General features: G+C 41.7%; 2 protein-coding genes across 4 annotated transcripts in view; both read right to left on the bottom strand.

Annotated features, from left to right (window-relative positions):
• The window catches only part of zbtb7a (zinc finger and BTB domain containing 7a), a 33,392-nt gene extending 23,968 nt beyond the window's left edge, over nucleotides 1–9,424 (bottom strand). The window contains exons 1-2 of one of the 3 annotated variants that reach the window (XM_047375400.1): nucleotides 9,306–9,424; nucleotides 3,070–3,232 (exon numbers count right to left, since the gene is read on the bottom strand). The gene's annotated coding sequence lies outside the window, so the exon portion shown is untranslated. Of the gene's footprint in view, nucleotides 1–1,271; nucleotides 1,375–2,423; nucleotides 2,525–3,069; nucleotides 3,233–9,305 lie in introns of those variants that run through there. The other 2 variants (XM_047375402.1, XM_047375403.1) reach the window with 2 other exon arrangements.
• Nucleotides 9,425–12,257: 2,833 nt separating this feature from the next.
• On the bottom strand, nucleotides 12,258–24,743 carry map2k2a (mitogen-activated protein kinase kinase 2a). Its single transcript, XM_047375292.1, has 11 exons — nucleotides 23,917–24,743; nucleotides 23,205–23,415; nucleotides 22,104–22,250; nucleotides 21,186–21,263; nucleotides 19,696–19,747; nucleotides 16,313–16,437; nucleotides 15,521–15,734; nucleotides 15,328–15,392; nucleotides 15,187–15,248; nucleotides 14,149–14,194; nucleotides 12,258–14,058 (listed from the first exon to the last, which is right to left on the bottom strand). The coding sequence occupies exons 1-11, from the start codon at nucleotides 24,003–24,005 to the stop codon at nucleotides 13,948–13,950; spliced, it is 1,200 nt and encodes a 399-aa protein (XP_047231248.1). The 5' UTR covers nucleotides 24,006–24,743; the 3' UTR covers nucleotides 12,258–13,947.
• Nucleotides 24,744–25,932: the final 1,189 nt, after the last annotated feature.

Raw genomic sequence — 25,932 nt, 5'->3', positions numbered from 1 at the left:
TGCTAGTTTTGGGCCATCGTGGTGCAGGCACAAACATACAGGAAAATCAAACTGTATTCAGCCTCACCGCCAAATTGATGGGTGGTGTCTTGGACCTGCCCACAGTCACTGAAGTCCCCTGCAATTCCTCTGGAGTCTATTGTTGGTAACACAGACGCGCATGCACATGAATGTGCATGCGCGCTCACACATATAAATACATATGGCGTCCTAGTTTAACCTCTTGCTGGAATTCACTAGAAATAACTATGGTCTTCATCCATAGGGTGAAGCCCATGCAGCAGATAGTATTAACAGTAACCTATCTATTTTGTGACCCTAAACTGAATGAGAAAAAGTGATCAACTTCATTTACAGCAGCATTATGAAAGACATTCCCATAAAATGGGCGTCATTTACCCTCTCCATGCCTGCACATTTGTAAAAACGTGTTCAACAAGTATGCAAAGCCAAAAAAAAAAAAAAAAGCATGTGGTTATCGAGGAAGACAGTCAGGGTAGCTGTGAAGTTTTCGAACCACTGGCCAAAAAAGAAAGCATTACATGGCGGCAGGAGAGATTTCAATTTGCTTTCAACAAGATGAAGGTGAGCATGGGGGAGTTGAGCAGTAAAGGGTTGTCATGAGATTGACCGCGGTTTGAGTAGCCGGGAACGACTAAAACCAATCTGTGAACGCTTAAGCCCTTGGTGGATGGTTACACAAAGTTGCCAGAGCTTAAGTTTTGTTTTAATATTGCACAGACACAGCCAAAGGAAACCTGCCCTGTCGGTGGCGTTCAGCTGTCACAAGTTGTGTCACCTATTCTTCAGCTCATTAAGACGAGGCATCGCTTAGTTACGTTTCTAAAACTATTACTCAACACCGGTGCCCCAGTAGCTGTCAGCCACGGCTCAGCAAAGTATCTGATGAGGCTGTTTCTGTATAGTTACTCTGAGCGCCCCCGAAGGAGCAGTGGTGCAGCATGTGCAAACATCTTCATCTTCTTACTGTGCTAATATTAGCAACAATTTTAATAAATTGAGCACATCTTGACACAATCAAAACAACACATTTAGGATTAAACATCCAGAGATAAAAAAGCAAACTTTCACAAGATATTCAATGCAGCACCTGACGCCTTTGACAATCCCTGCTCTATCTTCAAATAGATCAAGAACTCTGAACTCTGTCAAGACACACTGGTATTTACATTCCCTGCTTGCCTCCCCTCTCTTCTAAATCCCAGCCAAAAGACACCATGTGTCTGTGTGGATGTTTTCGTAATGCTTACCAAATAGGCAGAAAATGTTGCTCGGGACCTCTCTGCCTTCCCCTGCTTTGCCGGCCAGCTCTGCTGCCTGTGTCTCTGGGCAGGGCTAGAGCATTACCAGGCAGGAAACTTGTGAGTGGCCCTAGTCATACAGGCAAGCCCTTGCCTGATCCCACACAGACACCTACCCGCCCCTATCCCATCCACCACCACCCTCTATTTTCAGCCCACAACTCAGCTCCTGCATCCCCTCGCCTCATTGGCTTCACGGCAGCTCACTCACCACACCTCCTCGCTGGGATAGGCTGACGGCTGTTCCCTTTCCTTCATGGCCAAGGGCAAGGCACTCTGGGATATAGAGGCTGAAACCCAATGTCACCTGGTTTCCACAGCCTCCGCTGCGGACTACGAGTCCCAGCTTTCCTCTCTGCCCTCACCACCCCCACTATCTCTAAGCTCTCTAACGTATGCAACCCAGGGCTGAATTATACACTACAGTATGTTGCTAGCAGCCTGCCAGGTATTAAAGTACAGAGCAGCCATCAAACAAGGCAAAGCGTAGTGGGAGGAAAAACCAAAACAAAATTCAGCCCCGTCTGTCAGGGCGGCACTGAAACATCGACAGTGTGCTCTTTCATCAGCTCTACGCTCTTGGGACGGTTCAGACACACTTGAAACCTCCTGACCTAAATTGACTTACCCCTCTTCTAAACAACCTAATGCCACCCAGACATGCTCTGCACACACAGCACACCCTGCAATGAGTGTCTCACCCTGTAATGTCTTGAAAAGTTGCTGCCACTGCTTGTAGCTTATCCAGTGTCATTATTTTTGCTTCCTCCTTTTCTTGGCTCAGTCACCTCCCTCCTCCTCCTCTAAGTTCTTCCACCTGCCTGAAAAGTTAATGTTTTGATCACATCCTATAAACTTTATCACCTGATTCCCCAGAGGCAAATAGCTCTACAGAGGACATATTTAAGGGAAATAAAAAAAGAGGAACCTTGACTAGGGACTGCTGCTGCGACCCACCTACCCCCCCACCCCCTGCTCTGCTTTCTGGCCCCCCTCCCTCAGTCCTCCCTCTCTCCTCTCCCTGCTCCCACCCCCACCCCCCCTGAGTTCGACAGGCCCAGGGAAGGCAGAGGAGGGGATGACAGGTCGCCTTCAGCTCACCTGTGATGGCCGTGGTGGTGCTTGTTGTGGGTTAGCTCAGCCCTCTCCTCTCCTCCTCTCCGGAGCTCTCTATCTCCCTCTCACTGTCGTGCAGCTTAAAGCCCCCGTATGCGCTAACCAAGCAGCAGCAGATCAACTCAATTCCCTTCCTGGTTTCTGGAGGGCAAAGAGGTCCCTCCCTTTTCTCTCTCTTTCGCTCACACACACACACTCACACACACACTCTCTCTCTTAAAGACACAGTATTCATCTGCCTCCCCTCCGCCCTCCTTCCCATATCAAGATGAAAGTAAGGTGGAAATTTCTTAGTGCGAAAAAGCAGAGAGTTGTCAAAGCATTAACTGAACCAGAGATGACACAAATCATTAACCCCTGCCTGCCCACTGCGTTCTTATACAGGGCCCGTCATTGGCTCTAAACCAACATTTGTGCATGGACTCTAGGGTTAAAACTGAGTTGTAACTCCTGTTTGTTCTCACCCGCGTCATCTCTTGCTACTCCTTTCCTTTTCTATGTAAGTCGCACCCACCCATCCTATTGCCTGAGGTCATGATGTCCCACCCCAAAAGCAAGTCTTAGCACATTCCAGCACAGAAGGCAGGGGCTGCCAGCAGCCCCCTCAATACACACCCTCTGCTCACATTACCTGCAAAGCTCCACCAGGTCAGGACATCACTGAGCTGAGATCTTCCCCACTTGCTGTGCGGAGATGTGAATTTCCATGTGAGCATGCACTTCACATTGCACCACTTCCAAAAATGCCCACCAGCACACCCATTCAATGAGCATGAGCCAGCCATTGTGCCATGCTGTGGGTTGGAGAGCAAAATGTTGAGTTGCACCAGAGCCACTGCTGGGATGTATCTGATTATATATAATCTGTTCTATGTAATCAGATTACAAAAGTAATTATGTTTAACCAGATTACATACGAAAAATATGTAATAAGCCTAATATTATCCTGAATTCCTTATTAGATCTGCTATAAATACTATTTTACAACTCACCTGAGCATAGTTATGCAAACCTGTCATTACAGGGGTAGGTCAGTTTAAATTATACTAAATGTTTTTTCATTAATAAGTGATCAAATGAGGTTTCTTCATTGTCTCTAACAGTGAATTATTTCTTTGTTTATTTTTATGAACAATCAAAAGACCTTTCAATTGTTAGGCTGCCTCTAACAAATATTTTTTTATGATTCTATAAAACATATCCAGTATGGCATCATTGTGTTTACAAATAAAGATGTATGATATATAATAAAACTCAGCTTGAAATAAACAAAAACAAGCCTCAGTTCAATCATAAGTGCAACGCCAAACAAAAACAAAACTCCTTCTACTACACATTTCACTTAAATCTCTATAATTGAGACAGTAATACTTTTACCTAACTTACAAATGACTTGTATTTATTAACGGTATTTACAATTTATGAGTTTGATTGGTGTACATCTTTTAGATATCAACATTATCAATACAATTAACTGTGTTTAAAAGAGGAAACAGATTTTTCTGTCTGCATAATGTTTGCAAAACACACACAGGCACAGAGATAGCATTGTTTGATGGTCCTGATTCTTATTTAAAACCTTCAAGAAACACACATTTGAGGAAAAGTGTACTGGACAAAAATGTTCAACTTCATACAGATCATTCAGCAGCTTTCAAAAAATAATTACAGTGGCTTTCACCTTTCTACCTGCTCATTAGTGGCGCATCAGTGTCATCTCCTCGTTTTGGTGCTTGTGTTGCTGCGCTATGCAAGGAAATCCTGAAATAATTTCATACTTGCAACACTTCAGCCTTTGATGACCTAAACATTCATATATAATGTGTAACGCAAATGTTGTTGCAGCATCATTGTGAAAAATAGTTTCCATATTTGTTATATTGTGCACAGCTGACTAGATTTCAGTCATCTATACAAATTCTGCACATTATGAATCATCCAAACAAACATCTAAAATGTATTATGAAATGAAGCGGAAATGAAGAGGCTCTATTGTGTGCACGATGTCCTGCCTTGGCACAGCTGCAGTGACATATTTTCTGACTAGAGGGCACTATACAGCACTGTTCCTGCAATGATGTGTGAGACAAAGGAAAAAAGGGGAAGCAAGAGAGGTGGTGGCAGACAGTTTTATGGCAGTTTTGCCATTCAGACCAATATAGGGTGGTCTACTTCACTCCCAGACACCACACGTCTGATCTGCCCTTCTCATTACTGTGTGAATGACGCTATTTGTTATTTCTAGTCAAGAGAGAGCACATTGCAATAGGAACTCACAACAAAAGAGTAAAAAAGCTAAGGGAAAGGATATAATGACTAGGCATAACATTCTGACCATTTGCTTAATTGCAATCTGTTGGTTGCTCTATTTGCGGACACATCAAAAAAATTGACTCTACTAAAACCCTGAAGGTGTGCTGTGGAATCTGGCTCCTAGATGTTAGCAGCAAATCTTTTAAGGTGGGATAAGGCCACTATGGATTTGTTGATTTGGACTTGTCTGTCAAACTCATCTTACAGATGTTTGACTGGGTTTAGATCTGTGGAATCTGAAAGTCAGGTCAACAACTCAAAGTCATTGTTATTGCAACTCAAACCATTCCTGAACAGTATTTTGTTGCAAGATATATTATCCTGGTGAAATAGACTACGGCTATCAGGGATGGCACTGGCACCATGACTAGCCTGCAGATATGCAACCAAATATGAAACAATGCTCTGTGTGTTGTGACACCTGTCTCTCAGAACCAGCATTATCCTCTAACTTCAGTTCAAGTGGCTCGTCTGTTGGATGAGTGAAGAGTCACAATATCCAAATTGCTGGGGGTCCAAGGTGAGGTTTCTACAGTCAGCGATAATGTGCGAAGCCATTGCTTCTTTTCCTCAGTTCCAGCAGCACAAAGTTATGGCCTGAAGATGTTTCCTTTTTCTATCTTTTTATTGGTGTAGAGGTGCTGGAGAGGTGGGGTTGGATGGATACAATTCTGTACCATGAGTTATTTGTCTATTGTTTGGTGACCTTCATTGTTCGTTCTGTGCATTAAATAATAAAACTACTTTCTAGCAGTTCTTCTTTAAGCAGCAGCTGAAATGTAAGTTCAGTTGTCTCACCCACATGATTTGCCACAATTGTTTTGTAGCATTGTGCGGTAAAATCTATTGCTTGTCATTCTCTCCCCTACCTCTGTGAACACCTTTTTATCAGTGGCGGAGCCAAAAAAGTTTCACTGTGGTGGCCAGACTGAGACCATTGCTCTCTGAGGGGTGGCTAAAAACTGATGTTAGTTTTCTTTTGCAGCACAAATGGCCTTTATTTTTATTTGAAAGTAGGAGAAAGAGAGGAGGAAGACATGCAGCACAGGTCGTGCAGTTTAGGACTCAAACCAGGGACCGCTGCGTCGAGGATTGAAGCCTCTGTATTAGGGTAGCGCACTCTACCTCTACACCACATGCCGTGCTCTCCTTTTGGTGGTTTGAGCAGTAGTGGTCACTCTCTTGCAGACACATGACTAACTTTGTCTTCTCCCCCATAATTGATAACAAAAATACACAAAAACTACTTTCAACAAGTTATCGTTCATGTTTGTATATCATCAATGTGGATTATTCACCTTAATTCAGTCTATAATACTAAAACTGCATTTTTCTTCTAAACAGCAGGGACACCATGAAACTGTATACAGCTTTTATGGAAAACACCTTAAATAAACAAATAATAATGTAGCCCAGGACTTGGGCACATTATTTCTCTTTCACAAGAAAAAGGGGAGAAAACAGGTCCCTTCCACTTATGTTAGTTCAGAGGCAGGTTATGAGAAAACAAGCATGAACACATAACACGTTGCCCTTTCACAACTGCAGTTTTGTGAGGTGCACGTGACACGTTATTGAACGTTGTTTGATTTTTTCACTTTCATGGGAAACCAGCCATTTTTATTTTATTTTAAATTAAGATAGGAAACTTTTCAAAGTAAATAAATATTGTTGCCTTTTTAACTTAACTCAGAGTCCGACCTCTTTTGCAGGAGAGGAAAATGAGAAAGAAATTGCACCGCAAAGCCCTTCTGTAGTTGCTGCCTTTAATGATCTTGTGAACCACAACCACGTCTTCTATTATAATTGTGGTAGTGGTTGAGAGTACTACTGCTGCCACCATCTGTTTTGGAGGGGAACTGCTTGTTACGGAGGTGTGCTTTCGTGGTGAATTATGTCCCCATGGAAACAATGAATAACTTGGGGTGGCCAAAGATTGGCTTATGATGGCCATGGCCACCCCTGGCAAAGCCCCTGCTTCTCATGCCGCTGACAGAGCTGATCACGCTCATAGCAAATCAGTGAACGTGTTCACATCACATTTTGTCCCTGCTCAGCTCCGATAAGACCTGTGATGAACAGAGACCAAGAAAGCCAGTATTGGGCCGGAAAAGCCAGTAATGGAAACTGTCGCAAAACAGGCCGAGTGGAGTGGAACCGGCCAGAGTAGAGCCTATGGAAAAGGGGCACATGTCATCTGCTGGTGTTTGTAAACAGCCGTCTACAGGGACATTTTAGAGCATGGCATCCTACCCTCCTTTGATGGAGATGCTGCTATCATTTCTTAGCTGGACCTGGCACTAGCTCACCCTGCCAAAAGTACCAATACTGGTTTATTGACCTTGGTACCACTGTGCTTGATTGGCCAGAAAACTATCCTGACCTCAACCCCATAAATAATCTACTGTTTATTGTCAAGATAAAGATGAGGAGACACAAGAGCTACAGTAATACTGCAGACGAGCAGAAAGACACTCTTAATGCAACCTGGGCCTATAACAACTCAGCAGAACCACCGGCTGATCACCTCCATGCCATGGTACACTGATGCAGTAATTCATGCATGATGAGCCTTGGCCAAGTCTATAAACTGTATAGTACATTGATATACTTTTCATCTGGCCCACAATCCTGCACAAAATTGTTTTTCCCATACTGTAATCTATTACGAAAGTAACAGATGATATAATGGAAAGATAATCAGTGATGCCGTTCCCTTGTTAGTGGTCAAAATGTTATGCCTGATCTATGTCTAGGATTGTAGTCTACATGTTTGGTCAGCAATGTAGAAAAATTGGTACTTCTAAATAACTCTTAGGGAACACTCACAGTGGTTGGCCAATGAAACTGAAACACCTGGTTTTAGACCACAATAATTTATTAGTATGTTGTAGGGCCTCCTTTTGCGGACAATACAGCGTCAATTCGTCTTGGGAATGACATATACAAGTTCTGCACAGTGGTCAGAGGGATTTTAAGCCATTCTTCTTGCAGGATAGTGGCCAGGTCACTACGTGATACTGGTGGAGGAAAACATTTCCTGACTCGCTCCTCCAAAACACCCCAAAGTGGCTCAATAATATTTAGATCTGGTGACTGTGCAGGCCATGGGAGATGTTCAACTTCACTTTCATGTTCATCAAACCAATCTTTCACCAGTCTTGCTGTGTGTATTGGTGCATTGTCATCCTGATACACGGCACCGCCTTCAGGATACAATGTTTGAACCATTGGATGCACATGGTCCTCAAGAATGGCTCGGTAGTCCTTGGCAGTGACGCGCCCATCTAGCACAAGTATTGGGCCAAGGGAATGCCATGATATGGCAGCCCAAACCATCACTGATCCACCCCCATGCTTCACTCTGGGCATGCAACAGTCTGGGTGGTACGCTTCTTTGGGGCTTCTCCACACCGTAACTCTCTCGGATGTGGGGAAAACAGTAAAGGTGGACTCATCAGAGAACAATACATGTTTCACATTGTCCACAGCCCAAGATTTATGCTCCTTGCACCATTGAAACCAACGTTTGGCATTGGCATGAGTGACCAAAGGTTTGGCTATAGCAGCTCGGCCGTGTATATTGACCCTGTGGAGCTCCTGACGGACAGTTCTGGTGGAAACAGGAGAGTTGAGGTGCACATTTAATGCTGCCGTGATTTGGGCAGCCGTGGTTTTATGTTTTTTGGATACAATCCGGGTTAGCACCCGAACATCCCTTTCAGACAGCTTCCTCTTGCGTCCACAGTTAATCCTGTTGGATGTGGTTCGTCCTTCTTGGTGGTATGCTGACATTACCCTGGATACCGTGGCTCTTGATACATCACAAAGACTTGCTGTCTTGGTCACAGATGCGCCAGCAAGACGTGCACCAACAATTTGTCCTCTTTTGAACTCTGGTATGTCACCCATAATGTTGAGTGCATTTCAATATTTTGAGCAAAACTGTGCTCTTACCCTGCTAATTGAACCTTCACACTCTGCTCTTACTGGTGCAATGTGCAATCAATGAAGACTGGCTACCAGGCTGGTCCAATTTAGCCATGAAACCTCCCACACTAAAATGACAGGTGTTTCAGTTTCATTGTCCAACCCCTGTATTTCCTCACAGTGCACATTTTCATAGCTCAGGACTTCCGGACCCAATTCAGACACCGAACTATATTTAATCAAAGAAATGATGACGCCTCACTTTCCTAGTTATTAACAACGCCAGCGTAATGAATGCTGTTAGGTTCCACCTCAGATAATAACGACTTGTCAATAGTTGTCAGATTTCGTTTTGTGTTCCTTGGTAAATTTCTGATTTCTCTGTAGCTCCTTAGCATCATTAAATAGAACCACCCGAACCGGGCCTGGCCCGAGAGACGCAGTGTTGTCAGTCTCGTTCGTCCAGTTTGTTTTCACTGGGAACTAAAGCGCTGTAGGGAAGTCCTAGGTGTGCGTACTTACAGGTTGGCACGGTCATATAAAAGATCATTGAAGGTGGAAATGCTGCTGTGTTTCTAACTGTTTAGAAAAAGAAAGACTGAAAAATAAAAATACAACACTTACCATTTAAAAATCAACGTAATCTTCATCCTGCTCGCTTTTTATGTATCTGAAATTAACAAAGGGTGTACTCAAAGTCATCTATCTGCTGTCCTTGGGAACATTTTGTTGCTGTGGTTACCTGCGCTTGTGGACGGAGGGGTCCCGGAAGCTCGTCAAAATACCTGCTGATTGTCACTGAGTCATTTTCTATACCGCTTCTTCCATAGTGGGTAGCGGGGAAGCTGGTGCCTATCTCCAGCAGTCCATGGGCTGGAGGCGGGCTACACCCTGGACAGGTCGCCAGTCCATCGCAGGGCAACACACACAAACAACCAAGCACACACTCATTCACACACCTAAGGCAACTTAGAGAGACCAATTAACCGTTAAGTATTTGGACTGTGGGAGGAAGCCAGAGTACCCGGTGAGAACCCACGCATGCACGGGGAGAACATGCAAACTCCATGCAGAAAGACCCCAAGCCGGGAGTCAAACCCAGGACGTTCTTGCAAGGCAACAGACTACCAACTGCGCCACCGTGCAGCCCACCTGTTGATTGTCCTAAAAAAAAACAATATCCTTTTGGTTGACGGAAAAAAAAAAAAAAAAATCGACTTTTTCTATAGAGTTAAAAAAATTCAAGCTATCAGAGGAGTTCCGCTTGACGCTGCTGTTTCCAGGGCCGTAGCCGAGATTCCCAAAGTCTCGGGTCATTTCCAAATGAAAGCACCTTTAGCGCGCATCTGCCACCTGCTAATCTTAACAAGACACCAAAACAATGTGGAAAAAATATAATGTCATTAAAATCAGACATTTTTTAGACATTTAATTTATTACACTGAATTTCTATACTGTGCAATGTGATATTTTTCTATTTAAATTTGCAAGCCAAAACTTTACCTGAAAAAAATTCAACAGCAGAAATTTGCCTACAAATGTGCTGACCTTCTGGTGACTCAAGCCAAAGCAATCAGCTTTTAGGGAGTCTCTTAACAGTTAGCTGGTTAGTGGCTTAATGAAGATGAGTGAAGAGGTTTTTCTGTTAAACAGAGATTATTACAACATGCCAGGTGTTTTGAGTTCCGTTATTTTTTCATCTAATTGAACTGGATGAAATGTCTGACTGACCCGATGACAGCTAGTGCGCCACCTCTGTCTGCTAGTCTCACAGAAGAACCTCCTCAACTTCATCTTCAATAAGCTACTAACCAGCTAAGAGACTCACCTCTGCTCAACACACTGGTGTGTTACATGATCAAATGAGCATGATTTAATTGGATAAAAGATGCTGGACTTGATCTAGTGGTGATTGCTTTGGCTTGAGTCACCAGAAGGTCAACGCGTTTGCAGGCGAATTTTTGGAAGTGACATTTTTGCTGGCGAATTTAAAGTAAAATATCACATACATAATAGCACAGGATTAACATTCAGTTATAAATTCAATGTCTAAAAAAGGTCAGACTAAATTTCATCCATACAACAATAATAAATTGACTCAATAATTATTAGGGCCTAACAATGACATATGAGATCCTATAATAATATGGTTCTTATAGTATGATGCCCTGGAATCTCATACTTAAATCTTTTTTTTTAACCTTGTTTTTACAGATATTTTAGTATTTATCTTAAATAAAATGTATTTTTATGTTTTATCTGTATGTTCCTTAAAGAAATTTGATTTTTAAATAGTTTACTTCCGTCTCTAGTGTTTATTTCTGACTACTTCCTCAGTTTTACATTTTTTTTTTTTTTTTGTGTGTGATCATTGTGTAGTTTTGTTTTAACTTCTGTAAAGCATGTTATCGTATGAAATATGCGATATAAAACTCAGTAAATTGAGTGATTATTACTGTTACAGTAATTAGCTAATAAGGCTAACCCAAACTGAGCACGATTCATCCTAGCATCATAAAATAACTATTCGGTAGTGAAAGGAATATGTGTGCTGCCATTGTTGGGGGGCAAACCTTATGAATGTTAAACAAAAATAAAAAATAAAAAGACAGCTGCTTCAGTTACAAAGGGCTGAGCTTGGCTGTGTGCTCAGAGGCTGGCCTCAGGCTTACACACACATTAATAATATAAAGCTCTCCCCTCACTTTAGAGTTCAATATGATGCATTCCTATTTACTTTAAACGTAATGTAAACTGAAGGCTCAAAACTTATATAAAAGGTGTCACAACAAATTATAGCTTATAGGAGTAAAGAGGAGAGCAGCGAATTAAACTAAAATGTCAGGCAAGTTAGCAAAGGCCAGGTTATCAAATAACTTCAGGACCTATACGTACCACTTTAAAGTACTTTAAGAATAAAAAACATAAATGACTGACAAATAGTTCACGCTGCAACTGTTACTTTCGATCATAGCATTTAGGTGGTGAATTATAAACATGCTTTAATTCAGTTTAACCCCGTGAACTGAATTTAGAACTAGTTCCGGTTCAGGGTGAACCGGCAGAACACTGGGTCAATGATGTTGCATTTAAAAATTATAAAGTCACAAAGATAAGGAACATGTTCAGCCACAGAAGGCAGCATGAACAAGCTGAGGCTCATCGTTGAGGATCCAATGCACAAACACTTCACTGTGATCGATGCTGTGCAGTAGATGGACACCAGTTGTGTTCTGTGCAGTTTGACTCATCTGCAGCACAGATCTGACTTTTGCACAAGCCAGTGAGGTTCTTCTCTGTTTTAAATTATATTAGAGTGTTTCTGTATAACTTTAGATACATTTAATAACTCATTTTTGCATTACATTCAGGTTTTAATCAGATTCCTAACATTTCAAGCATAATCTTTTACCTTACAGGCTGAAAAACTGCACCATCTGGACCCCGAAGCCCTGGATCAGTTCTGTAAACCACTCAGAGTGGCTAAAACCTCTAAACTCTAACGAAAACAACCGTGATCAGAAACAACTTGTTATATGCGTCTTCTACTAAAAACAAAAAGAAAAATACATTCTATACATTCACAAATAAGTTTTATTTCAATATTTTTTATACATTATAACCATTTCCAACACATTTTTTTTTTAATATTATAATAAAACGACTCTTCTCGTCACTTACATAAAATCAAAAATTTGTATATTAAGACTGCAAAATAGTACTCATGTAATTTTTGTTTATAGCTTTGTACACATACAAGTGACAATGCATCCATTTACGTTTAAAGAATGTACATTTCAGAGGAGAGGAGTAGAAAGGGCAGCCATAAGCAGAGAGAGAATACAAGAGCTCTAGTGAGACAGCGGGCTAGCAGGTAACATCACCATGTGACCAAAACTGACCTGGGTTAAAATCTCGAGTCAGACCCTTTGTAACCTTTGACAGGTCTGAATATGCACTGCAAGGCTGCGTTTGTTTGCTTTTTAAAACATAAGTTGTAAGAACGTTTATTTTACCAGCATTTTAACCAAAGTCTTTTCCACAAGCAAGGCTTTAAATAGTCGTTGTCCCAAGTTGAAACCTGAAGCGCCACATGAAGCAGTATAGTGGAAATTTGACCAAAAACACTTTGGGGAGAAAGTATAGAATAACAAAGAGGGAAAAAAGAAAACAAAAATATCATATCATTCACCGTGATTGAAAACTTGTACTGACATAGCAGAAACTGAGGCTGGATTAAAACCATCAGCTCATCTCCATCATGATCTTGAGAAGTACACACACAGTCATTAGAAAGGTAAACCATGCTATTGTCAACTCATGAAAATGCCCATCATCATTTTCACAATGTCAAAAAGGGACTTCCTGGCAAATATCAGGCTTCCAGAGGACATGTCTCATCCCATGTGAGACATAAGATGTAAAAGAAAAATACACGGAGAAAAAAAACCCCCACACTGTTGGTGTGTAAACTATTGAAAGAAAACGAATACCTACCTAATTACACTGATATACTGCTCATAAATGTAAAATGACCAGCCATTGAAGCAATAAGTAGCCATGAGTACCCTCTTTGGTTTGGGACACTGTTCACAAAATGATCTTGTCAGAGATTGCTTACATGCCAACAAGTGAAAACGACTCCCAGGGGTGCCCGATTTGCTTGCAATGCTCTCTTACTGATTATTACACGGAGGTGGGTGATTGCAAGATCCCTGCCAGAAACCGCACACGAGTAAATGTGGAGAAAAACTAATTATGTTCAACCCTAATCGAGGCATTTCCCCATCAATAAACAAATATAAAGTCTGCAAAAAGATTGCGTGTTGCATTTCCTTTTGACTTTTTTTTCTTGTTTTACAGCTGGTAAATAAAATACAGCCCCACAAGCCACCATAGAAAAGATTAATACAGAATATTCAACAATACAAAATAAGTTTGCCACTGCGACTTCTGATGACACTATAGCAGCCCTTATGTGCTTTACATCCACTGGAGCGGTGTAAAAACGTGCTCTCGACACCGTCATGGTGAAGCTGTGGTCTTACAGTACAATAATGACTCAACAGGCTCGGCTGCTGTTGACGAAATAAACGAAGGGAAGCAACAAATGTTTTACTCAAGAGCGAAATGGATCAAAAAAAAAATTTAAAAGTGCCAGCATATGTGTAGATTGTGTACATAAATGCATATGCAGAGAGACCCCAGAAATGTGTCAGAGCAGGAAAAGAAGATTTTCTTTAAAGGGTGAAGGGGGGTTGCTAGATCACTCAGTGGTGCGAGTGGGAGTACTAGGCTGGCGGAGGTTCATGGTTTTGCACAACCAGCCGGCAAAGTCCATTTCCTCCACTTCCGATCGCTTGATAAAAGTGTGATTCTGAAAATAAAGAGGGAAACCTGGGTTTGCAACATTCACCGTTAACACAGAGGAACAACTCATCAGGTAAACCAAGGATGATGTACACACCATCAGCATCTTCAGGTCTGCCCTCTCTGCTGGGTTTTTAATCAAGCTGCAGAGACAAAACACACCAAAATGTTGACATTTATTCATTTCCATGTTTTGCAGCTACATTCAGTGCGCTGCATAATTCTCCATAACCATGAAACCTTTTCACATTTTTGTCACGTTACAACCACAAACCATGTAGTTCATTGAGATTTTAAGTGATAGACCAACACAAAGTTGTGTATAATTGTGAAGTGGAAAGAAAACGACAAGAAGCAGCTTGGAATCCATGGGAACTGAAAGAGCTGCCGAGATCTACAGCTCAGGTGGAATCATCTGTTGGCAGAACAACAATTAGTTATTCATTCCTTGTATTTGGCGTTTGTGCAGGAGTGGCGAAAAGAAACCTATTGTTGAAAAAACAGACGCCATGTTCTGTTTGCAGTTTGCCACAAGCTGCGTAGGGGGCGGATCCACCATGTGGAATAAGGTGCTCTGGTCAGATGGCAACATTTAGCGTTTTAGCTAACAAGCAAAATACCATGTGTGGTGAAAAACTAACGTTGTAAATCATAGTGAACACAGTGTCGCACAGCTAAGCATAGCGGTGGCTGCATCTTCCTGCGCAGATGCTTTCCTTAAGCAGCGTCGGGATGTCTGTTTGGGAAAGTCAGGAAGATGGAAGGAGTTAAATACATGTTTAGACCTAAGATGCAGCTAGAAACCACAATGGAATGGTTTAGGTCAATGCATATTTGTGTGTTAAAATGGCCTAGTCAAATTCCAGATATAAATCCACTTGGCAAGACCTGAAAACTGATGAGCACAATTCAATCATCAATCAATTATTCACTACTTTGTCACGTGAAGTAAATTCAGAGTTTCTGGCTGTAATGTGACAAAATATGAATACGTTTTAGGGGTATGAATACTTTTGAGAGGCACAATATCTGAAGACTTCCTACATAATGCAACATTTCCTACAACCAAAGGGAAATGTTTTTTCCTACCATATACTACTGACCAAACAAAAAGTACTTGTTTTCTAGCGCTCACCATTTTGTCACAAAGTCCTGGAAGTCACTGGTGAAGACTCCATGTGGTAGTTTCGGTGGTGGCTGTGGAGGTAGCAAAGAACATCATCAGAGGAACACCTAATAAAAATGTGAGCAACAACTGATCAGTTGTTTTTCCCACCTCATTCACAATGTAGTCCAAAAGTTCAAAGATGGCCATTGCAGGTCTACTATCCATCCCATGTCCTGTGGAGGATGGCATGTGACAATAAATATTAAAAATCTTTAAACCAAAAACAAATGATTTTGAACTCTTACGTCATGTGAGCTCTAAAATTTGAAACAAAAACGTTTCTACGGTCTTGATTTCGTACCGCTCACAGGCCTGCCTGGTGGTCTTGGTCTAGCCATGTTGGTGTGAGGCTCTCCCTCTGCCCCATCCATTATGGCACGTCCAAAGATGGCCTCCAGCTCCCTGGCGTCTGGTGGGGGGATGGGGTAGCGGCCGATCGCCAGCTCCACCAAGGACAGGCCCATGCTCCACACGTCAGACTGAACTGAATAGTGGGTGCCCTGCAGTCTCTCCGGCTGTTGAGAAACGCACAACTACGTCAGAGAGACCAGGTAGTGCCAAGATGCCAGGGGAATCGCGAGAGGGTTGGGCAAGGGGCTGGGGAGAGACAGGAAGCGGAGGAGGGGAGGGGAGAGGCTGAGGTGATGGAGAGGCTAGAAGGGGTGGGGCGTGGTTTGGAAAAGAAGACAAAGAGTGAGTAGGGGTTTGGCAGGAAGGGAAACACAGTGTTTACTGTGTTTTAGTTGAAGTGTGTCCAAGCCCAGGTGTGTGTTGAAAATGACAGTCAAAGGGCAGTGAGCTGTATCAGTGATACTCTATAGGAAAACGATGTGATTGGAAACAACTACAATGAGGAGCTTGCTCCCAGGTATCTCAGGCTGAGAGGGTAGAGGGACAAGAAAGAGCAAGCACTCATTCGTTGCCAAAGAGCTCTTTCCCGGGCACAGCCCTCGCCTCTTGGCAAGGGGGAGTGAGGGGAAGGAGGAGGGCGGGCCTGGCTGAGAAAGCGCCGTGTGAGAGGAATGGAGAGGGAAAGTGGGGATAGGGCCAGAGGAAAAAGGGGTGGGGGCGCAGGCGTGCAGAGCTGACTCACCGACATGTAGGAGCGCGTTCCAACAAAGGAGTTGGCCATGGAATCTATGAGCTGGCCGCTCACGCCAAAGTCGCACAGCTTTATCTCCCCACGGGAGTTGACCAGGATGTTGGAGGGCTTCACGTCTGTGGCAGAAGGGACAGACGAACAAACAAACAAGTACGTTACTTTTTCAGAGTCCCACCCACACCGTATACCAACATTCCACACATTACCGTGTTCGATAAGAGATGCATACAAAAACACGAAACGTTATGTAAAAATGGATTATTGCATTGTTGTTATAATATAGAACACTTTAAAGCTTTTCCATACAAATGCAAAAAAGACCAGTTACTGCAATGATGGTTTTCATAGATTTTGTTAATGTACATACAGTGCCTCCATGACGCCGCCTACTTTACTGAGGTTGTGTGAAAGAGCAGCACAAAGTGGCACCATTTTCAAGTGGAAGGAAACTATACATGGATTTCCACATATTTTTAGAAGAAATCCTGAAAATAAAGCGAGGTTTTCATTCAGTCTCATTTACACCAAAATGAAATCCAGTGCAGCCTTCAGAAGGCAGCCAATCTCTACAACTCCAGCTGTTCTGTGAAGGCCTCAGAGGTTTTTCCTTTTCCTTTTCTTTTAAGAGAACATCAGTAAACAAAACTGCATCATGCAGACCAAGAAACACTGCAGCCGGGTCAGGGAGAAAGTTCAGGAGACGTCGAAAGCAAACGGTACCATAAGCACACAATCCAACATCTGACAACAACAACAAAAAAAAGTATGGCTCTATTGCAGACCTGCTAAACCACGACTGCCCCTTTAAATGGACACGTCTGGCAAGGAGAACATAAACAAGAGAAGCAGCTAAAAGGCCCATGGTAACTCTGGAGGAGCTATAGAGATCAACAGCTCAGGCGAAGGAGTTTGTTTACAGGAACACTATTAAGTCTTGCACTGAACAAATCTGTCTGGGCTCTGGTCTGCATGCCACTATGAAACATGGTGGTGGCAGCATTATGCTGTGGGGATGCTTTGCTTCAGCAGGGACAGGGAAGCTGGTCACAGTTGATGAGAAGATGGTTAGAGCTAAATACAAGACAGCCATGGAAGAAGACCACGTAGAGGCTGTAAAGAACTTCAGACTAAGGTGGAGGTTCACCTCTAAGCAGGACATTAGACAGAGCTACAATTAGAAAGGAATGGTTAAGATCAAAGCGTTTCTGTGTTGGAACGGCCCAGAGAAAGTCCAGACCAAACTCCAGATATGAAACTGTGGCAAGAATTGAAAAGTGCTGTTCAGATGCTTTCCATTTAATCTGACTGAGGTTCACTGATGCTGCAAAAGAGATTGGGCAAAACTTGTAGTCGCTAGATGTGCACAGCTGGTAGAGAGATAAGCCAACACATCTGCAGCTGTAACTGCAATGAAGGGTGGATCTACAAAGTGTTGACTCAGGTTGGGGATGAAATTTAAAAACCATTATATACACTTTTCCTTCCACTTCCCAGTGATACAATACTTGGTGCTGGTCTATAACATAATAACCAAAAAATGCATTAAAAGTTTTTGGTTTTATTTTAACAAGATGTGAAAAGTAGTTTTGCAATGCGCTTTACATACAAGTACACGCGTAATGTGCATAACCAGAGCATAGATGGTTTCTGATGGATAGAAAACATCATCGCACAAGTGAAAATCATCTCAAGATAAAAACATTTACAAGAGGGCGGCCAGGTGAGTTGCAGAAGGCTTAGATTCCACAACACGCGCCAGCTCCTGAAGCGTACCGGTCCCATCCTTTGCATCTCCAATTCTACACAGAAATGTAGAATAATGGTATAGGGCTGAGCCCTGCAAGGTGCTGTTCACCAGAGGGTATGGGACCCGTGAGCAGTGACTGAGAAAGGTGGCATGAAAGAGCAGGAGAACGATGGAGGGAGACAGGCAGGGAGGGTCAACAGGGCGCGGCTGCTCTATAATCACATCCGAGAGGCTGTAATTACCGCCTGAGCTCACAGAAAACTCCATCCTGAAGTACCACCGACCCTGAAGACAGAAGAAAACTTCCCCACAGTCCTGATTTGCCTCCAACTGCTCCTCTTTAATAGAAACTCGTAACAGGACAAGCACTATTTCTCATTGGTGCTTTGTAATAACAAATAAATTTGCCTCAAGAGTCCTCGTTTAACACATTAAATCTAACCAATCACAAACCCCTCACATTCCCAGATAACACCTTATATTGTGGTGTGAGTTCTAATTATCGTGGTAACATTTATGCAGTGTGTAACCACTATTCCTCATCTGATTCTGGGTCTGTCACCAGCTATAATTGCAGTGTGAAAGGTCTGGATTTCAGATTTTGTGAACAAAATCCATCTGAAAACCAAAAAGAAATAATCTACACATCTATGTGACAACTATTAACAGACGGGCTTGGATTCAAAATGAATGAATCCAGTGTTATGAAGGAATACCACAGAGGAAAAGAAAATGGGTTGAAGCAATTATTTGTGAAAATCACAGCAAAAGATTTTCTGTTGGGTAAAGACGTGTTTTCCATTTTCCTTCCCCTAGTCCAAATAAGGTCATGCTGCATTTGAGTAGCCTCAGTAGTCGGAGCTGGGGACCAGAGAGTTCAAAATGCAAGTTGAATCAGATTTGCCGTTTGTTTTGGTGACAGCTATTAGCAATACACGCAAATAATATATTCCTCTGCATTTTATGATTTCAAACAAAGGCACATGTTCACAAGTAATATCTTACGACATTGTCAGAGAAACAGGAGAGAAACAGACTTGGTGGTGTACAGAGGGCCAAAAACCACAATTTTACAGCAGGCTTGTAGTTATGTCAAATGGGAAACAAGGTGTTGCAAGTTTAACACATCACTTAAATGTAATTAAAACCTAGTACAGAGAGATCTGAGCATAATTAAAACTTTAAGGCCTTAAATTAAGATAATTAAATGTAGGACTTTTTAAGGGTTTGCAGAATCCCTGTCTTGTACACCAATAGCACAATTGAATGATGCACAACAGCATTTCTTGGTTTCGCTCAATGTTTATCTTTTTCATTTATATACCTGTGTATATTATGTATTCCCTGCAAATTGTTCGTTTAGTCATCACTCGACCAGTTTCCCCAGACTTTTGTCATGACACAGGTGTGACAACGGCTGCACTTCTCAAAGGAAAAGCCTTGAAATATTTTCTGATCGTTCGAAGCAAAGCACAATTTAGCCATTAAGGTGAGAACCCGATCTGGTTGTAACATTAAAGCCAATTCATTGTGTTAGCATCTAACCAGAATTTCCCATTCTGCAGTCAAAATGTTGCAGATAATTTTGAGGGCAAAGCCAATTACTGACAGTAGGGTGTGTTTTTACCTCTGTGCATGATCTGATGCTTCTCTCGCAGATAAGCTAATCCTCTTAACACCTGTAAATGAGACAGTAATCACTGTTAAAACATACTTATGCATAACGTCTCCCACACACACACTTCGAGAGTAAGCATGTCTTGATCCGTTCCCAAGTATCCCCTCAGGATCAAGATCAAGGTTTTTCTGAATGACCTGAGTCTCTGAGGGAAGTCAAGTCCTGATACCAGTTCATGGTGTACTGTAGGGCTGAGTAAGTAAATACACTATCGCTCAATTTTAGGTTTGGTTCCAAATAATCAAAAAAAAAGTAATCATCAAAAACAAACTGTTAGTATTATTTTGGGATATTCTGCTTTGCCATTATTGCCCTATTTTGTGATCTCATCCATGTGTGCTCGTCTCCATCACTTTCAAAGGCTGAACCCACGTTCTCGGGGTGGTCGTGTCTTAAAAATCATCCCCAACAGAGACGACAGAAGAGATGGAAAGGAACAGGAGGAGCTGGCGGGTGGGAACAGACGTGTGGTTGGTAGAAAATGTCCCGTGCAAGACTGTTTTGGGGGGACAGATTAAAGACAGACACAGATCAAGAACGCGTGGAACCCAACGCAAACGAGCAACACACAACCTGAGTGATCTAGAACCAATTAATACAGAACTAATTGGAAATTATAGAACATTTTACCTGACTTCAAATAGCATCTATGATCTATAGGATCTCTCGCTGGCTGTAATTCAGTGTAAAGAAATCAAACTAAGCTGTGAATTTTTTTTACATTTATTTTGTAATTTAGTTATTTGTTTTTTTATTAATACTAAAAGTCTTTGAACCCATTTGCAGTTTAGACAAAGTTAAACGCCATGCTTATTGCTTATTTTATTAGTTTCTATTTATTACAATTATATCCAGCATTTAATTTAACATTTTAGTCAATAAAAAAAAAAAAGGTAAGACTCAACAAGGAAGAAACAGGGACAAATTCATATTCAAAGCTATTTGGTATTCAAGTGTAATAAATGCATTATTCTTCCAAACTCAACGAATAGTTGTTTAAATTACCATATCAGTTTTGACAATAATAGGCTGTGATTAGAATTAGTTTTTTTATAATGGAGGCCTGGTGAGTTAGAGGCCTAAATATCAACACCCCCCAACTACATTTTGCACAGCTAATTTCAGCCAATTTGTTGATCCAACAACTCTTTGTAACTGTCTCCTAACTAATGTTAATTGTGCTGATAGTGAATGAGAGGCTCCCGCCTTCGACACACGCACCCATAACGTGCGAAGAGTTTTAGAAAACATACAGTATATACGGCACTTGTTTAAAAACAAACTGCAAGATTTTAAATTCATTGCTAAAATCCAATGGTAGATAATGTTCAGTGTTGGAAAACCGTGAAGTTAAGCATGTTAAAAAACCTTAAAAGTAAAATGCTAATGTAAAAGGTAAAAAAAAAAAACTTCATATTTTATGGAAGTACTGTACATACAGCTATGCTAACTTTTCCCAGGATTTCTTCAGGGATTCTTCTGGCTTCCTTAAGAACCTGGTCCAATGATCCACCATCCTGTTGAGACAACAGATTTATATTTAGACAAATGACAAAAGCCCAAACTTGACTTTTATGTAGCTTAGTTTTACCTCCAAAGACAGAAGCACAGCCCAGTTTCCCATTGATCAGGAGACTGAACTGATTTAACCGGGGCGTCTAAATGATCATCTGGTGTTTTTTCACAATATTTTGGGACGAGATGATTAGGACACACTTATTAACATGTTGAAAGTTTATGTCAACTTCAACACGGATCAAGTCTGAGATATAATCAGCTTTCCAGGCTAAAATCAAACTAATGATATGAGTGTAGAGTTTATTGTTTTGCCCTTCAGAGTTACAAAGAGTAGATTACAAGTTGAGTTTTTCTCTGTATAATTTGACTCAACAGAAGTAGGATTAAACCATCCTGTTAATGAAACAGAGCAGGTATGGACAAAAAATAAATAAAAATACGCAGACCGAAAAGTATAAGGCTCATCAGCCAGAATCCACCTCCGCAAGAAGACAACTATAAACCTATAATGGTTTGACTTGTGAGCGTGTGAAGTTGAGATTTTGTCCAGTTCCATGATGCAAAATTCAAGTTCATTACTGAAAATGGCATATTTAACATATTTAAAATGTAGTCAAAGCTGCAAGAATGAACCATTTACCTGCACATCTGATGGTAATTATCACACTATACCAGTGATCCATATAGTTCTGTACTCTATGTGTGAACATATTTCTATCATGAAGTCATGAGGAACATCACAAAGTGGCCAAACTCCAAATGCCTTCACTTTGACCATACCTGTTCATTCAATACGTAAAACAAAGCTTAGGTGACAACTACCAGCAAAAGTCTCTCACCATGTGCTCCATGCAGATGCTGATCTCTCCATCGCTGTAAAACGCTCCATAGAAGCCCACGATGTAAGGAGAGTTGCACTCGTGCAGAACCTGGAGCTCTCGGATGATCTGGTTCCTGATAGCAGGCTTGATTTCCAGGTGAATTAACTGAGGAGAGAAAAGGTGCAAGCATCCGCTGCTTTTCAAGCACGGTTGTATCCTTCAGAGCCTTTGAGAAACGGAGAACAAATCAACCTAAAGTACAACACTATGTCAAGTCAGTGATCTGAAACGACACAGACCCCTTCTCATACATCTAGGATGGCCCAGTTAAATAAAAAAACAAAAAACAAAACCACGCTTTCAAGTTGTTACCAAATGGTTTTCTCAGAACTTTTACAGATGTGGTAAAACAGCCTACAAGCTTGAGCATGATTGAGTTACTGCCACTGCATCTGTATGAGGGCCTACAGGGTTTCCTCACGTTCAAATTCAGGACTTTTTAAAAGGTCATTATGATTTAAATGTCAGACCCACAAGCTTTAAAAAACAAATAACTTATTAGCTAACTTACCTAATTACTCTATTTAACTTAATTACTTAAGCAAGCTAAATACAACCTAAGCTGGTGTTTTTTGTGACTCAGGTACTTTTAAAAGTATTGTTACTCAACCTCTATGCCTTCTTGCAGTATAGAGTAAGCATATAAAGCAATAAATGCCTGTTTTCAAGCCAAATTTAGGCAATCATAAAGTTTCTACAATGACAGGAGCTGCTGGATAACCATGAAGCTCATTTTGATTTTAATTACCTAAAGAAACTACACACAGTTCATTTTAGCAGCAAAATACTTTCAGGGGTTTGCTGGTAGATTGAATGTCTGAAATAAAAAGTAGACGGAGCAAGCAATAAATAAATAGACCTACACATTTGTAGCCTAACTACATGTGATTTAAGAACTAGCATGGAAAATCTGGACATATTTAAGACTTTTTAAAAGTTTAACAATCAAAGATTATTGAAATGAAGAATTATGACCCTGTAAAAACCCTCCCTAACAACATACCGTAAGCTGTAGGTAAAATACGCTGCATCAACAACCAAAATATCTCAAACATTCACCTTTCGAGCCATGACCAAACCCGAAGGTTTGTGTCGGACCTTGTTGACCACTCCTCCGTTTCCTGCCCCCAGCTCGCATATTGGGTCAAAATCTTCATCCTTGAGCTCGCCAACCTGAGCTTTCTGGGTGAGGAAGGCCTCCAGGCGTTTCCTCTGTTGTTCGTCGAGATCCAGCTCACCCAGTTTCTTCTGTAAGGCCTCGAGGTTGGCTCTTTGAGGAGGACACACGAGTAAAGAACCAGGAAGGAAAACAGTTCATGCATGAAGCAGATTTCTTTTTACAAGGTACTGTGGGGAACTTGGGTTAATTCTTCAGCACCTCTGCAGTTAAGGACCAGACTTCTAAAAACTCCAAACAAAAATCAGCACCTAATTCCACACTGTTCCTAATTTTTATGTTATTCTGACATGAATTTCAAAGCGCTTCACACTACAGCCACATTCACATCAACACACGCATGCTGATACGCAGATAGGTAGGCAAATTAAGGCCATGTGCCTTGCCCAGAGGCACATCGACAAGCAGGCAGAAGGAAGCTGCAGTCGAACCCACAACTTTTGGATTGCAAGACGACTACTCTTCCCACTGAACCACTAAATTTAAGTGCTTTTATAGGTTTACCCCAATAATAAAGGCATTTAAATTGGTCCCATACCAGTGGAATAACTTAACACTTGTGGGCTGAACTGAACTTAGCATAACGGTACTCACTCAGATGCAGCATCGATGGTGTTTGAGGTGGCCTGTCCCTCTCCAATGGGCGTAATGTTCAGGGGAACGGGTCTTCTTTTAGGAGCCATTTGTAATATTAACTAAACTAAACGACGCTGTCAGAAAAACACTACAGAGCAACGAGGCGGGCAGCTGCTAATCAAACTTGGCCCCTAATCAAAAATCTGCCTGAAGAAAGCAACAGGATCCGCTGTGAGTGGCTAGTTGACGTTAGCAGAGTTAATGCACTTTTCGTAGCATGTCAGTTTGGTAAACAGTGTCATGCCGATATGCCCTTCAGAGGTCGAATGGTTGTCGGGTTCATCTATAGGATTAAAATGTGACAGGTTTGTTTTACTCGGCTTCTTGTCCATTAACTACCTGCTGCTATTAGCCATTAGCCACCTAGCTGCTACTAGCTAGCGTCAGCTCCAGTGAAAATCGTGCTCTGAGTATCTGATCCGAAATGAGCTGCTGTCCTCTTCTCTAAACTTCAGTCCAGCCACAACCGGATGCAGACAGCCCGGGTTTTCTCGCAGTGTTCCCTCGGTGTTTAAACGCAGGGTGCGGGGCTCTGAAACGTACTGTTTTTCTACGCGCTGACCGCTGATGCCTCAATACAGGAAGCAGCAGCAGCAGCGAGTTGCATGCAGCATCAGACCTCTCTGACTGTAGGTGACACCCACTGGGAGAGTCCCGCATAAATAGCGCGAAGATCCTGCCAGACAAGTTCCACAAAACACGCGTGAAAACCTCGTGGCTGATGTTGCGGAACATAAGCAGCGTTTTGCAAACACTGACAAGTCACTGTTTTAATTGTGTACACGTCAAGTTCAGCCGTTTGCGTGCTTTCTAAAACGTTTAATGTAGCGAGTGTGTCGGTCATAAACGAGCGGACTCGAAATGCCAAATCCTTTACTTGAACGATTCAAGTAAAGGAAGCCAGCTCTTCAGTACAAGAACGTTTTTTAACCATTTTTATCTATTGTATCATCTATTGTATCATGGCTAGCGACTCTCAGTCTCCCACGTTTCACAGATAAATCTCTCTCCAAATAAACATAGTGGCAGTTTTTACGTTTTACTTATTTTGGTGGTCAGCTACATTTGTACAACTTTTAAAGTAAAGGTACGCATATACACTACTGCAAACATACACTACTCCAAAAAAAGTGAGGGATATTCGACTTTCAGGTGAAATTCCAGGATGAACCTAAAATGCGCTTTAACCTTTACAGGTGAACCCAAAGTGACCTTGTTTAAACGTTTGAATGCACATGTCCAACTGTTCAATGTTTCTGTGGTGGTGGTGGCGTTACAGTGTGAACAGGTGTGTGTAGTCAATACTTAACGGCCCTACAGTGACAAGCCCATACTACCTGAATAACATCTTTACTCCAGTCATGAATCCAATATAAAACCTATGAGAACAGCTGAGTCGCATACAGAGAGACGCTCGTAACCCTGTACCTCAGAACCTCAATGACTCGAGGGCTGCCCTTCAAGAGTGGGATACCATGCCTCAGCAGACGATAAGTCGACTTGTGAACAGAATGAGACGTCGTCATCAAGCTGTAACTGATGATCAGGGGCACATGACATTATCGAGACATTGACATTTTTGTTGTGATATACCCACAACTGTTGAGTTTTCTTTCAATACATTTTTGAGATGAGGAAATCACAGTTGAATGCTTCTACTTAAATATCCTGCTTTCGTGATATATTGCTGTAGCATAAACTGTTCATGTTTTACATAAATTTCAGCCCAAAGCCAAATATCCTTAACTTTTAGCGAGTAGTGTATAAGGTTACCTTTAAGCTTGTTAACTATTATCTGATCCAACCTACCTCATCTTATTTGCAACGTTGTTCTCCAATGTTCAAGTTTCAAACAAGTAATGATTTATCCATAATTTAAACAGCTGACAGCTAAAATATTTGCACAGCAGCTTCAAATCTGTATATTCTTGCATACAATGCTGTGAAAAAGTAATTCCTTTCTTTCATACTTAA

The sequence above is a fragment of the Girardinichthys multiradiatus genome, chromosome 9 (assembly GCF_021462225.1).
Source record: "Girardinichthys multiradiatus isolate DD_20200921_A chromosome 9, DD_fGirMul_XY1, whole genome shotgun sequence".
In the NCBI taxonomy this organism is placed as follows: Eukaryota; Metazoa; Chordata; class Actinopteri; order Cyprinodontiformes; family Goodeidae; genus Girardinichthys; species Girardinichthys multiradiatus.
The sequence above is the reverse complement of the archived record's forward strand: the minus strand, read 5'-3'. Positions and strand labels throughout refer to the sequence as shown.

What these genes read in the sequence shown, in the direction of transcription:
- map2k2a (XM_047375292.1), bottom strand. Translation starts at nt 24,005, where the DNA reads ATGGCTCCTAAAAGAAGACCCGTTCCCCTGAACATTACGCCCATTGGA. An exon ending in ACCATCGATGCTGCATCTGA is followed by an intron (nt 23,416 to 23,916) that starts GTGAGTACCGTT and finishes TCCTCCTCAAAG; the next exon opens with AGCCAACCTCGAGGCCTTAC. An exon ending in GCATCAGATCATGCACAGAG is followed by an intron (nt 16,438 to 19,695) that starts GTAAAAACACAC and finishes CTTCTGCCACAG; the next exon opens with ACGTGAAGCCCTCCAACATC.